The sequence below is a fragment of the Nomascus leucogenys genome, chromosome 8, assembly GCF_006542625.1.
Source record: "Nomascus leucogenys isolate Asia chromosome 8, Asia_NLE_v1, whole genome shotgun sequence".
In the NCBI taxonomy this organism is placed as follows: domain Eukaryota; kingdom Metazoa; phylum Chordata; class Mammalia; order Primates; family Hylobatidae; genus Nomascus; species Nomascus leucogenys.
In genome coordinates this window covers 72,631,952-72,644,533 of record NC_044388.1, presented here as the reverse complement: position 1 = coordinate 72,644,533, position 12,582 = coordinate 72,631,952, and the positions used below count along the sequence as shown (strand labels likewise).

The 12,582-nt window shown below is 38.3% G+C and overlaps 1 protein-coding gene across 2 annotated transcripts in view; it reads left to right on the top strand.

Moving 5' to 3' along the window:
- The window catches only part of DCDC2 (doublecortin domain containing 2), a 211,325-nt gene that overhangs the window by 172,448 nt on the left and 26,295 nt on the right, over positions 1–12,582 (top strand). For both annotated transcript variants that reach the window (XM_004088743.3, XM_030816457.1), the window contains one exon: positions 9,144–9,244. In XM_004088743.3, the coding sequence (XP_004088791.2) occupies positions 9,144–9,244 (101 nt within the window). The remainder of the gene's footprint in view (positions 1–9,143; positions 9,245–12,582) is intronic.

Genomic DNA, 12,582 nt, shown 5'->3' with positions numbered 1-12,582 from the left:
AAAATCAATTCTATGCGAATAGTTAATAGTCAAATGTATACATCAATTGCATAACAGATGAGATTTAATACCCTGAAATGGCAGTTGGAGAATAGAAAGAAGCCAGATATTTCAAACTGCAGTTAAGAAAACTTAGCCCAGATAAATGTGTGGATAAAATTATTTTTATATAATATTAAAAATTACCTAAGAAAAATATGACTTGTGATATTCTTGTTTCTGTAGGGAGTTTCCATTTGAGTTGGTGGGACATAATAAGACATGTGGAGGAGATTAGTGATTAAAAAAATTTGGACATTTGGGTTGTATCATTGTATTCAATTAGAGGCACTCAGAACATTAGCTCTCATTTGATTAGTTTTTCAGTCTTCCTTATGATGATATTTTTTATATTTAATCCAGAAAGGTGGTGCAAAGAGGGATGCAAAGAGGGCTATTATATAAGTTGTGACAGGGATCCCAGGAGAGTTGGCTAATATTCTTTCATAAGGAAGTGTTATTACAGGTGAACCTGCCCTTCCTCTCTTCCTCATTACTTGCTAAGCTTCATAAAGACACTATCCTACTGGGTCACTTTTCTGGAAATGCTTTCTTTAATTTTTAACAAGATGCTGTGATGACAATCTATATCTGTAAAAAGTTGTATAAAAATTCAGTGTATTTCACATGTGAATGTAGTTCACATTAACACTAGGCTAATGAAAATTATTTTTATATCACCTTCTTACCAATTTTAATTTTAATTCTGCCTCTGGTGACTGAGGTGACACATAAAGAGTATTGCCTTATAAATAGATTGACTTTTTTTTCTTCTTAGGATATTATTTTATATATTGAATGTCATAAACTCCTTGTTCCCCGCATTTTTGGCCAGCACATGCTGGTTTTAATGAGCTACTTTTAAAAATTAACACTTTGTTTTAAAGTTCATTCAACATTTTTGTTATTATAGGCAGTCTTAGTGATAAATCGTAGTAAAAGAGCTTCTAGTTAATAGATAACTAAGATTTTTATAAAGTATTTAGAACCGGGCATTTTGATATTAGTTTTCTTCTTATTCATCCTCATAAATCTCAATCAGTTTCAAACACTAAACATATTAAAATATGGATTACAATACCATTTAAGAATAATCTTTAGTAATTTTGGTGAGAAAGCAAGAATGGTAGGCTTAAATTCTGATTATCTTTAACCACTTGAAAGTATCATTAATTATTGGGTAACTTTTAAAATTTGAGAATATTAAACAATTGTAATATTCTTAAACTGAAGTACTGATAAATTGAAACAAGGAAATGCTTTCATTTCAGCTGTCCTAGTTGCAGAAAAGCTAAAAACACACAAGCATTTATTTCATGTTTCAGTAGGGGAAGCAGATTCCTATTTATTATGAACAATACAGTGATGATATGACTTCCCTACCTCAGCAGCTCTGCTTTCATTTTGTAAGCAATAAAATTCATAAGGGATAAGTGAAAAATAATTGAGCATTTTTATTTTTACTGCAGTGTTTGTTATGGCTTTACCATGTAATGTACACTAAAATGTCTGTTCACATTCAACGAAAAAAAGATGAGAGCTGAATTTGGGTGTAGTGTACATTCAAGCATTGAATTTGATCCTTCACATAGTAATTGAATGAGAGTTGTATTGTGTATCAAATTTATCCTTGCTTTTTAGTTTGTTAGCAAATGGCTTTTACTACAAACGTTTTTAGGGCAGGATAAGACTTAAAAAAAATAGAATCCCTTTTCTCTGGAAGGTGTGTGGGTGTCTGGGATTGGTGGTGGTGTTTTGCACCTTGTAGGAGAATGAGAAAGAGAAGTATTTACAGTTAGGGAAAGAAAACCAAAGGCAGGAGGCTCAAGGGAGGGTTTTCTGACCATTGTCTTTTTGGCAGGAGGAGCAGAGGGTATCTGAAAGGCCTGTTTTTGCCCAGCAGGTATCTACAGGACTCAGAAAGTGGATCTGTGGTGGCCACTGCAGATGCTCTCTCCAGAACAGCGGTTCCCAACATTTCTGGCACCAGGGACCAGTTTTGTGGAAGACAGTTTATTCAGGGGTGTTGGGGGGATGGTTCCAGGATGAAACTGTTCCACCTCAGATGATGAGGTATTAGACTCTCATAAGGAGTGTGCAACCTAGATCCCTTGCATGTGCAGTTCACAATAGGGTTTGTGCTCCTATGAGAATCTAATGCTGCTGCTGATCTGATGGGAGGGTGGAGCTCAGGTGGCAATTCTCACTCACCTGCCGCTCACCTCCTGCTGTACGGCCCAGTTCCTAACAGGCCACAGACCACTTCCAGTCTGTGCCCCTGGGAGTTGGGGGACCCCTGCTCTAGCACATAATTTCTAGACACATGTTATATCATTTTCCTATGGCTGTTGTGACAAATGACCACAAACATAGTGCCTTAAAACAACACAGATTTATTGTCTTACAGTTCTGGATGTCAGAATTCCAAAATGGGCCTTACTGGGTTAAAACCAAGCTGTCATCAGGTCTGTGTTCCTTCCGGAGGCTCTTAGGCAAGAATTCATATCCATGGTTTTTCCAGTTTCTACAGGCTGCCTGCATTCTTTGGCTTGTGGCCTTTCCATCTTCAAAGCCAGCAAGGGCGGCTCAAATCTTATTTCCATTGTATCAGTCCCACTCTGGGCCTCCTTCCTCTTTTTCACTCACAAGGACCCTTGTGATTATATTGAGTTCATATGAATAACCCAGGATTCTCTTCCCATCTCAAGGTCAGCTGCTTGGCAACCTTAATTCCCTCTGCAACCGTAATTCCTCTTTGCCATGTTATGTAACATGCTCACAGTTTTTACAATCAGGATGTGGACATCTTTGTGGCGGGTTGGGGGCATTATTCTACCTACCACCAGTAACGTAATTTGTTGATCCCTGTGTAGGTTGTACCTCAGTCTGTCTTCTTTCTCTTCAGTTCCCTTTGTTCTCCTCTCTACTCTCCATCCAAATGCTATACTGCCAAGTGTGGCCAGATTGGGGCAAAACCCTGTAAGAACATGAAGAATTAATGCACTGGACTAGTGGCTAAGTTGTTGGCTCTTTACATTCTACTTTAATACAGCAAATATGTTTTAGTGCTGGGGATGGAAAAGTGAAAAATATGGACAAACTGCCTGATATCTTGGAGCTTACACTTTGGTGGAAACGGACAAACACAGTAAGTGCAAGGCAGAGAATTAAACCAGGGCACTATGAATGAATGGGTGGCTACTGGAATTGGAACAAGGAGGGTTTCCTGAGATCTGACTGACAGTGTGAAAATGGGGAAAGAATTTTTTAGGCAGAGAGTCTGTGAAGAACAAAGCCATGAGGTAGGAAAGAGTTTTCTAGTGAGGAACAGAATGAAGGTCAGTGGAGCTTGAGTTTAATGTTCAAGGAAAAAGATATGAAATGCAGTTTGAGGGAGGAGTTAAGTGCCAGATCACATCTCTGTGAGTCATGGTAAGGAACTTGGGTTGTATATGTGATGGAACAATGTTGGAGAGTTTCTAAGCTGTGGAATTAAACACTTTTTAAATAATCTATTAAGAGCACTTGGCTATTGTATGGAGGATGGTTATGAGATAGCAAGAGTGGAAGAAGAGGGACACTAGTTTGTAGCTGTTTTAACAGCCCATCCAACAGATAATGGTGATGAGACCAAGTTGGGAGTGGAGATAGAAATAAATGAATATATTTGAGATACATTTTAAAAGGAGATTGAATTGAGAAGATTGACAATGGAATGGATATAAAAACTGAGGCCAGGAAGGAAATAAAGATAATTCCCAGATTTTGGGATTGAGAAGTGGTGCCATTTCCTGGGTTGGGGAATCTGGGGGATGAGCAGTTTAGGGTGGGGAACCAACCAGAGTTCTGTTTTGACCATGTTAAGGTTGAGGTGCCTATTGGACATCCAAGGTGAAGTGCCAAGTTAGGCAGTTAGATAGATATATATGTTTTGGGATCTATAAAGAGGTTGAGGCTGAAGATACGTATTAGAGAGAATCATTGGCACATTGATGGTACTCAAATGAGATTAATCTAGAAAGTGTGTAGATAGAGAAGCTGATCCACAATGCAGCTCTGAGGTGGGCCAATACTTAGAAGTTGAACAGAGGAGGATGGATTGGCCAAGGAGACTGAGGAGAAGCTTCTGATAAAACCAGGAGAGTGAAGACAGACAGACAGACACACACACACGCACACGCACACACACACACCCTGATATCGCTGCATTAAAAGCTGCTAAAAGATCAAGTAAATGAGATAATAAATATTGTCATAATGATGGTCATTGATAATTTTGACAAGAATAATCTCTTTGGGGTGCTGTTATAGAAGATAGATTAGAAAGAGCAGGGGAAAGTGTGGGGGTGAGGATGAGACCGTGACTCTAGACAGCTAGGCACCAGGTGCTCTGCATTCCAAGATGATGCGCCATCCCATTATTACTTTTCCCAAGAGCCCCCTTTTTCTACCTAAAGTTACTTTTATATGATACACAGGCATTCTGTTATTATACTTGCTGTGTCCAATTAGTTTTAGAGGAAGCAAAATTGCTAAAACTCAAGACGTTTCATGAGCAATTGAACATTATACTAATGCTCAGTAAAAGGGGACTGAGAACTCTTGAATGTGTGCAGAACTATTATTGGCACACTAAAAAGTTCACAGGTGGGCAGTGTGTGGCAAAAAGGATCACTTACCTGTTGACATTAGTATGTAGTAACACTAAGTTCCTGTTTTTATGAAAATCCTACGTGACACTAAAACTGCTTCTGTGTCTCACTGGGGACAAAACACCTCAGCCCTAGGTGCCACTCACCCTTCATGAGTCGTGGTTAGAATAGCTGATGTTACTGTAGCAATAACTAGACAACCATGGCACATAATAACGCTGTCATTGTCTAAAGCCACAAATTTACTGTGCAAGTTTAAATTAGTAGTAATAAAGGGAATATGGTAAGGTTTTGAAGTGCTCAAATAATGTTGCCCTTGATAAAAAAGGTAATACTTTTGCAAATTTCTCATGGAATCTATACTTGCAAGCAGGTGTTTAAAATTTTCGATGTTTTATCTTTGACTTTGTCCATGAAATGTGTCTTCAGTTGCTTTTTACGATGTCATTGACAGAAGGGAAACATATTCTTATATCATTCAGATTCTTTTCCATTGCATTTTGGCCTTGTTGGCAATTCTTTGGCATCAAATGATTTTAATTTTCTGATTTAAGGCCTAATTTACTTTTAAACATTCACATTGGCCCACGGATCTTGGCCCTGGATGAAGTGTATATACATGCAGATTCTATTACAAATAATACTTGCAGACAATGCCAAAAATTTGGTGTTTATATAATGCTTTGTATTGTTAGTTCAGTTTAGAGAACATGTCAAAACCTGTTGTGAGGCTGACATTGTGCTAGGCACAGGACAGAAATTGTGGTCTATGCCTAAAGGAGCTTGTGGTCTAGCAGGGAAGGGGGCAGAATTGGTAAAAGAAATTGATTAAAGTGTGATCATGAATGAACGCAGTATGTGGGAGGAAAAAGTAGTGCAGAGGGGCTGAGCACGGTGGCTCATGCCTGTAATCCCAGCAGTTTGGGAGGCTGAGGCAGGTGGATCACCTGAGGCTGGAGTTCGAGACCAGCCTAACCACCATGGAGAAACCCTTGTCTCTACTAAAAATACAAAATTAACCAGGTGTGGTGGCACATGCCTGTAATCCCAGCTACTTGGAAGGCTGAGGCAGGAGAATGGTGTGAACCTGGGAGGTGGAGCTTGCAGTGAGCCGAGAGTGCGCCACTGCACTCCAGGCTGGGCAACAGAGTGAGACTCTGTCTCAAAAAAAAAAAAAAAAAAAAAGGTAGCACAGAGGAGGGAGCTGTTGATTCTGTTTTGTTGTGGGGTTACAGGATAAGATTGGAGGAGATTTTCATGAAGACATTGACAGCTGAGTAACATTTGAGCCATGAGTAAGTCTCCTGATGGGCCACCACATAGGGACAGGGTAGAAGTGGCAAACTAGACATGGAGGGCATAGGGTGAGACATGAAAAAGCATAGCGGGTCCGTGACCTGCAGGTTCTTTGGTCCTAATTGCACGTGGGCTGTGACTGAAATCACTCCATTTGATGAAAATAATCTAAATCAAGGTGAAATTGAGGGGATGTCAATGGAGTTGAAGAGTCAGGGTATTCAAGGGTGCAGAGTGGCTCATTACATGGTGTTGAAGTTACTCAGATGGTGACATACAGGGTTGGTCAGATTTCCTTTAAAATGAAGTAGAAGAAGCATTCAAAGAAGAGGCTGGGGATTCTTTTGAATTAATTGTATCAAAATCAGGATGCCCATGAGATACTTTTGGAAGAGAGAGTTTAATACTGAGCAGGGTGGGTGAGGACACATGGGTGTAGGGGGTGCATACAGCAGGAGGGGAATCAACATGTGAGGAAGAGATTAAACCGGGACTTGTCTTTTGTCTTACATCGAATAAATATTAACTGAGGACTTATTGTGTGCAGTGTACCATGCTTATTCTTGGAAAACAAACTGCTAAGATAGGAAAGGAGCTACGGGGTATGAATGTGGAAGAGTAAGCAGCGCATGTCTCTGCGATGGTCTTTCTCCATGGGATAGTAAACGCTCACCAGTAGCCCTTTCATATTTTCCAGAGTGACTATTATGCAGTAGATATTAGTGCATATTTACCCATCAATCTGATGAATAGTATCTATTCATTAAAAATTTCTATTTTGCATTATTCATTATTGTCCATTAATTAAAGCATGATACCACAACATGCAGCTATTTATTATGTTTTCAAGTAACATTTAGTGGCATGAGAAATGCTCATGATATGGTTTTAAAGTAAGAAATGATTTTTAAAATTATATGTACAATAAGATCCCAGTTTTATGAGTGTGCGTGTGTGTGCGTGTGTGTATGTGTCTGTGTGTGTGAGAGAGAGACAGAGAGAGAGATGGAGTGAGGGAGGGAAGGAAAGAGTTGTCAAAATATTAGTGATGGCTGTCTCTGGGTCATGAGATTAAACATATTTATATTTTCATCTTCCAAGTTTTCTAAAATGCATATAAACAATTTATAATCAAAAATGCTATTTAAAATATTTTTTCTCTAAAAATTAATATTCTGCCTTTAATTTTATATAACATTTATGGTAAAAATGAAAATTCTAGTGGGCCTATCACAAAGGCCTTTCTAGCTGTTCTGCCTTTTTTTGATCACTGTTTATTCTTACGAATTCCTTTCTGATCTTCATTTCTTGCTCTGTGCTGTTAATGGCAATGGCTTAAACATTTTGGTTCACTGAAAAACACATGCTCCCCCCCACACCTGAGGCAACCATTTAAAAAAAGTAGTTGTATTCTCTCTTTGTGTCACTGTGCACAGCGTTGAGCTTTGCTGATTTGTCTCTTTGCTGTTTATATCCTTATGGTTGTCATTTTCCATTCCAGTGCCTTTTCAATTTTATTTTATTTGTTGTTATCGACTGTATTCTTCTTTTCTGGTAAAATGCTTATTCTAAAACATATCCGCAAACCATTCATAGCTCCGCTTGGATACAGTTAAACATTTCATTGAATGTGAGTATTAAGACTGTATTCCTTTGCTATCTATAGGCCTCCCTTTGTAGTCTCTTCATAAACAAGTGCAACATTTGGACACAAAATGTCAACCAAAAAGTCATGTTCATAGGTCATAACTGTAGTCTACTGAGTTTAGCATCTGACTATGATGGTTGTTTTTCAAGGTAATTTCAGAAGGTAGAAATGAATGTCAAACATACCTATTTTTCTTCACTCTTTCCCTCCCTTCCTCTTTCCTTCCTTCCTTCTTTCCTTCATTCCTTCCTCACTGGGCTGTATATTTTCAGCTTCCATAATACTCTGTCATCGCCCTTCCTCATCATTCACCTTATTGGAGGTATGTTTATCTCTGTCTCCTCATTGGACTGGAAGCAACTCGAGAGAACAGTCCACATCTCATTCATATCTTAGGCTGTCTCCTGGGTTCACATCATGCCTTGCATATAATTGGTCCTCAACAAGTGTAAAAATATATTTTACATTTAATTAAGAGTGACTTCATAGCTTTAGCAATACGAAAGATTATTATATAAAATAGGTTAAATAATTATGCTCTGGGAAACAAGCTTCCATTAGAGAAATAAAGGGGGTTTTAAGACAAAAGATAAAAATATATTTTCTAGACTGTAGGGGTAATCAAATATTGTAATAGATTACCAGAGAAGGAGGTAAAATCTCCATCCCTGGAGAGCCTTAAAAATTGGACAGAGAAAACATCTGTGAGAATGGCCAAAGCAGTAAACCTGTCTTGAGGCAAGTAGATAGACAGAATGACAAATGGTTCTGCGATTCTTTGATTACTTGGCCTGAAGAAGAGAAGGCGGAGGGGAGACATTAAAACTACTTCAAATATGAAAAACAGCTATTATTGCTTTCCAGAGGAAAGCAAGTTGAAGGAGCTTAACCTAAAGTCAGAGATTGAGTTTACATTTTATAGTTAAGGATTTAAAGTCATGGGTTGTGAAAATCTTGTGGAGATCTGCAAAATAAATGATATTGATTTTTTGGTGAGATATGGAAAGTCAACTCTATGATTCGGCTGCAGTAAAAACATTTTTTACAATACTCTGAATAGAGAGAATTATTCCAATACGTTATATTGAATGCATAGCATTCTCTTGGGAAAGGTAAATTTCTAAAAGTAGTATTTTAAAGCACCAAGCATTTTCACTGTTTTGTGGATAGGAGGGAGAACTGGGATGATAGTTGTGAATTTCTTCTCATCTCAATGCCTGTTCAAAGGGCTACATTAGTACATCAGTAGCCAAAGGGTGAACAGGAGCTTCAACAGAGCTTTACCCTGCTGGGTCAGCCTTGTTTTGACCACTGATTGTTTTCTCAATGAAAATGTGGAACAACTGGGGGTGGCATGGTGGTCGGGCACGGGGGGTGCACAAAAATACTATCAACTAAAAAGGGAACCCAAATGTCTATTAAAAATAAACATTTGATTGTAATTTCAGCATTCAGCCACACGATGTCACAATTGGATTTTGATTTTCACTGTGTGTTTGTCTCAATAGATGAAGGCATTTTCAAAGCTGGAGCAGAGAGGTCTGAAACATGGGGGGCAGCAGAAGTCCAAGAAGATGAAGATACTCAGGTTGAGGTTCCAGTGGATCAGGTAATCTCCATGCCTTAAAAAATATATATAAGCCAATTATACTGTTTTTTTTCAAGTTTTGTGTTATCTCCTACATATTGTTCTTATACCTGTATGAATTAAACCCTCTAAGGTACTATGTGGCTAATCAACTTTAAAAACATAACAAAACACCCATTCTTTCTCCTAGTATTCCTGTAAAGAATAGCCATTTAGACCAAGTCTTTTTAAATACAGAAAATGGTATATCCCTAATAAAGAGCATTGAAGAGCAAGATGGGATGGGATTAGGTATGAGATAAAGAGTGATAAAGTTTGATACAAAAAAGAGTTTTGGTTTGGGATTTTCATCTGGAAAAAAAGTCCTTTCCCACTTAGAAAAGCATTTTTTAAAATTATACTTTAAGTTCTGGCATACATGTGCAGAACGTGCAGGTTTGTTACATAGGTATACGCATGCCATGGTGGTTTGCTGCACCCATTAACCTGTCATTTACATTAGGCATTTCTCCTAATGCTGTCCCTCCCCAAGCCCCCCAGCCCCCAACAGGCCCCAGTGTATGATGTTGGCCTCCCTGTGTCCATGTGTTTTCATTGTTCAATTCCCACTTATGAGTGAGAATGTGCAGTGTTTGGTTTTCTGTTCCTGTGTTAGTTTGCTGAGAATGATGGTTTCCAGCTTCATTCATGTCCCTGCAAAAGACATGAACTCATCCTTTTTTATGGCTGCATAGGATTCCATGGTGTATATATGTTCCATATTTTCTTTATCCAGTCTATCATTGATAGGCATTTGGGTTGGTTCCAAGTCTTTGCTATTGTGAACAGTGCTGCAGTACACATAAGTGTGCATGTGTCTTTATAGTAGATTGATTTACTATCCTTCGGGTATATACCCAGTAATGAGATTGCTGGGTCAAATGGTATTTCTGGTTCTAGATCCTTGAGGTATTGCCACACTGTCTTCCACAATGTTGAACTAATTTACACTCCCACCAACAGTGTAAAAGTGTTCCTATTTCTCCACATCCTCTCCAACATCTGTTGTTTCCTGACTTATTAATGATTGCCATTCTAAGTGGCATGAGTTGGTATCTCACTGTAGTTTTGATTTACATTTCTCTAATGACCAGTGATGATGAGCTTTTTTTCATATGTTTGTTGGCAGCATAAATGTCTTCTTTTGAGAAGTTTCTGCTCATATCCTTTGCCCACTTTTTGATGGGGTTTGTTTTTTTCTTGTAAATTTTTTTAAGTTCCTTGTAGATTCTGGATTATTAGCCCTGTCAGATGAATAGATTGCAAAAATCTTCTCCCATTCTGTAGGTTGCCTGTTGACTCTGATGTTAGTTTCTTTTGCTGTGCAGAAGCTCTTTGGTTTAATTAGATCCCATTTGTTGATTTTGGCTTTTGTTGCCATTGCTTTTGGTGTTTTATTCATATGAAGTCTTTCCCCATACCTATGTGCTGAATAGTATTGTCTAGGTTTTCTTCTAGGGTTTTTATGGTTTTAGGTCTTACATTTAAGTCTTTAATCCATCTTGAGTTATTTTTTGTATAAGATGTAAGAAAGGGGTCCAGTTCCAGTTTTCTGCATGTGGCTAGCCAGTTTTCCCAACATCAGTTATTACATAGGGAATCCTTTCCTCATTGCTTGTTTTTGTCAGGTTTGTCAAAGATCGGATGGTTGTAGATGTATGATGTTATTTCTGAGGACTCTGTTCTGGTCAGTTGGTCTATATATCTGTTTTGGTGCCAGTATCATGCTGTTTTGGTTACTGTAGCCTTGTAGTATAGTTTGAAATCAGGTAGCATGATGCCTCCAGCTTTGTTCTTTTTGCTTGGAATTGCCTTGGCTTTATGGGCTCTTTTTTGGTCCCATATGAGCTTTAAAGTAGTTTTTTCCAATTCTGTGAAGAAAGTCAATGGTAGCTTGATGGGGATAGCATTGAATCTATACCTTACTTTGGGCAGTATGGCCATTTTCACAATATTGATTCTTCTATCCACAAGAATGGAATATTTTTGCATTTGTTTGTGTCCTCTCTTATTTGCTTGGGCAGTGGTTTGTCCTTCCCCTTGAAGAGGTCCTTCACATCCCGTGTAAGTTGTATTCCTAGGTATTTTATTCTCTTTGTAGCAATTGTGAATGGGAGTTCACTCATGATTTGGCTGTCTGTTTGTCTATTACTGGTGTACAGGAATGCTTGTGATTTTTGCACACTAATTTTGTATCCTGAGACCTTGTTTAAGTTACTTATCAGCTTAAGGAGATTTTGGGCTGAGATCATGGGGTTTTCTAAATGTACAATCATGTCATCCACAAAGAGAGACAATTTGACTTCCTCTCTTCCTATTTCTATTTGAATACCCTTTCTTTCTCTTGCCTGATTGCCCTGGCCAGAACTTCTAATAGTATGTTAAAAAGGAGTGATGAGAGAGGGCATCCTTGACTTGTGCCGGTTTTCAAAGGGAATGCTTCCAGCTTTTGCCCATTCAGTATGATATTGGCTGTGGGTTTGTCATAAATAGCTCTTATTATTTTGAGATATATTCCATCAATACCTCATTTATTGAGAATTTTTAGCATGAAGGGTTGCTGAATTTTATCGAAGGCCTTTTCTGCATCTATTGAGATAATCATGTGGTTTTTGTCATTGGTTCTGTTTATGTGATGGATTATGTTTATTGGTTTGTGTATGTTGAACCAGGCTTGCATCCCAGGGATGAAGCCAACTTGATCGTGGCTGATAAGCTTTTTGATGTGCTGCTGGATTCAGTTTGCCAGTATTTTATTGAGGATTTTGGCATCAATGTTCATCAGGCACATTGGCCTGAAATGTTCTTTTTCTGTTGTGTCTCTGCCAGGTTTTGGTATCAGGATGATGCTGGCCTCATAAAATGAATTAGGGAGGAGTCCCTCTTTTTCTATTCTTTGGAATAGTTTCAGAAGGAATGGTACCAGCTCGTCTTTGTACGTCTGGTAGAATTCAGCTGTGAATCTGTCTGGTTCTGGGCTTTTTTTGGTTGGTAGGCTATTACTGCCTCAGTTTCAGAATTGGTTATCAGTCTATTCAGGGATTCAACTTCTTCCTGGTTTAGTCTTGGGAGGGTGTATGTGTCCAGGAATTTATCCATTTCTTCTAGATTTTCTAGTTTATTTGCATAGAGGTGTTTATAGTATTCTCTGATGGTAGTTTGTATTTCTGTGGGATCAGTGGTTATCTCCCCATTATCAATTTTTATTGTGTCTATTTGATTCTTCTCTCTTCTTTATTAGTCTGGCTAGTGGTCTATTTTGTTAACCTTTTCAAAAAACCAGCTCCTGGATGCATTGATTTTTTGAAGGGTTTTTTGTG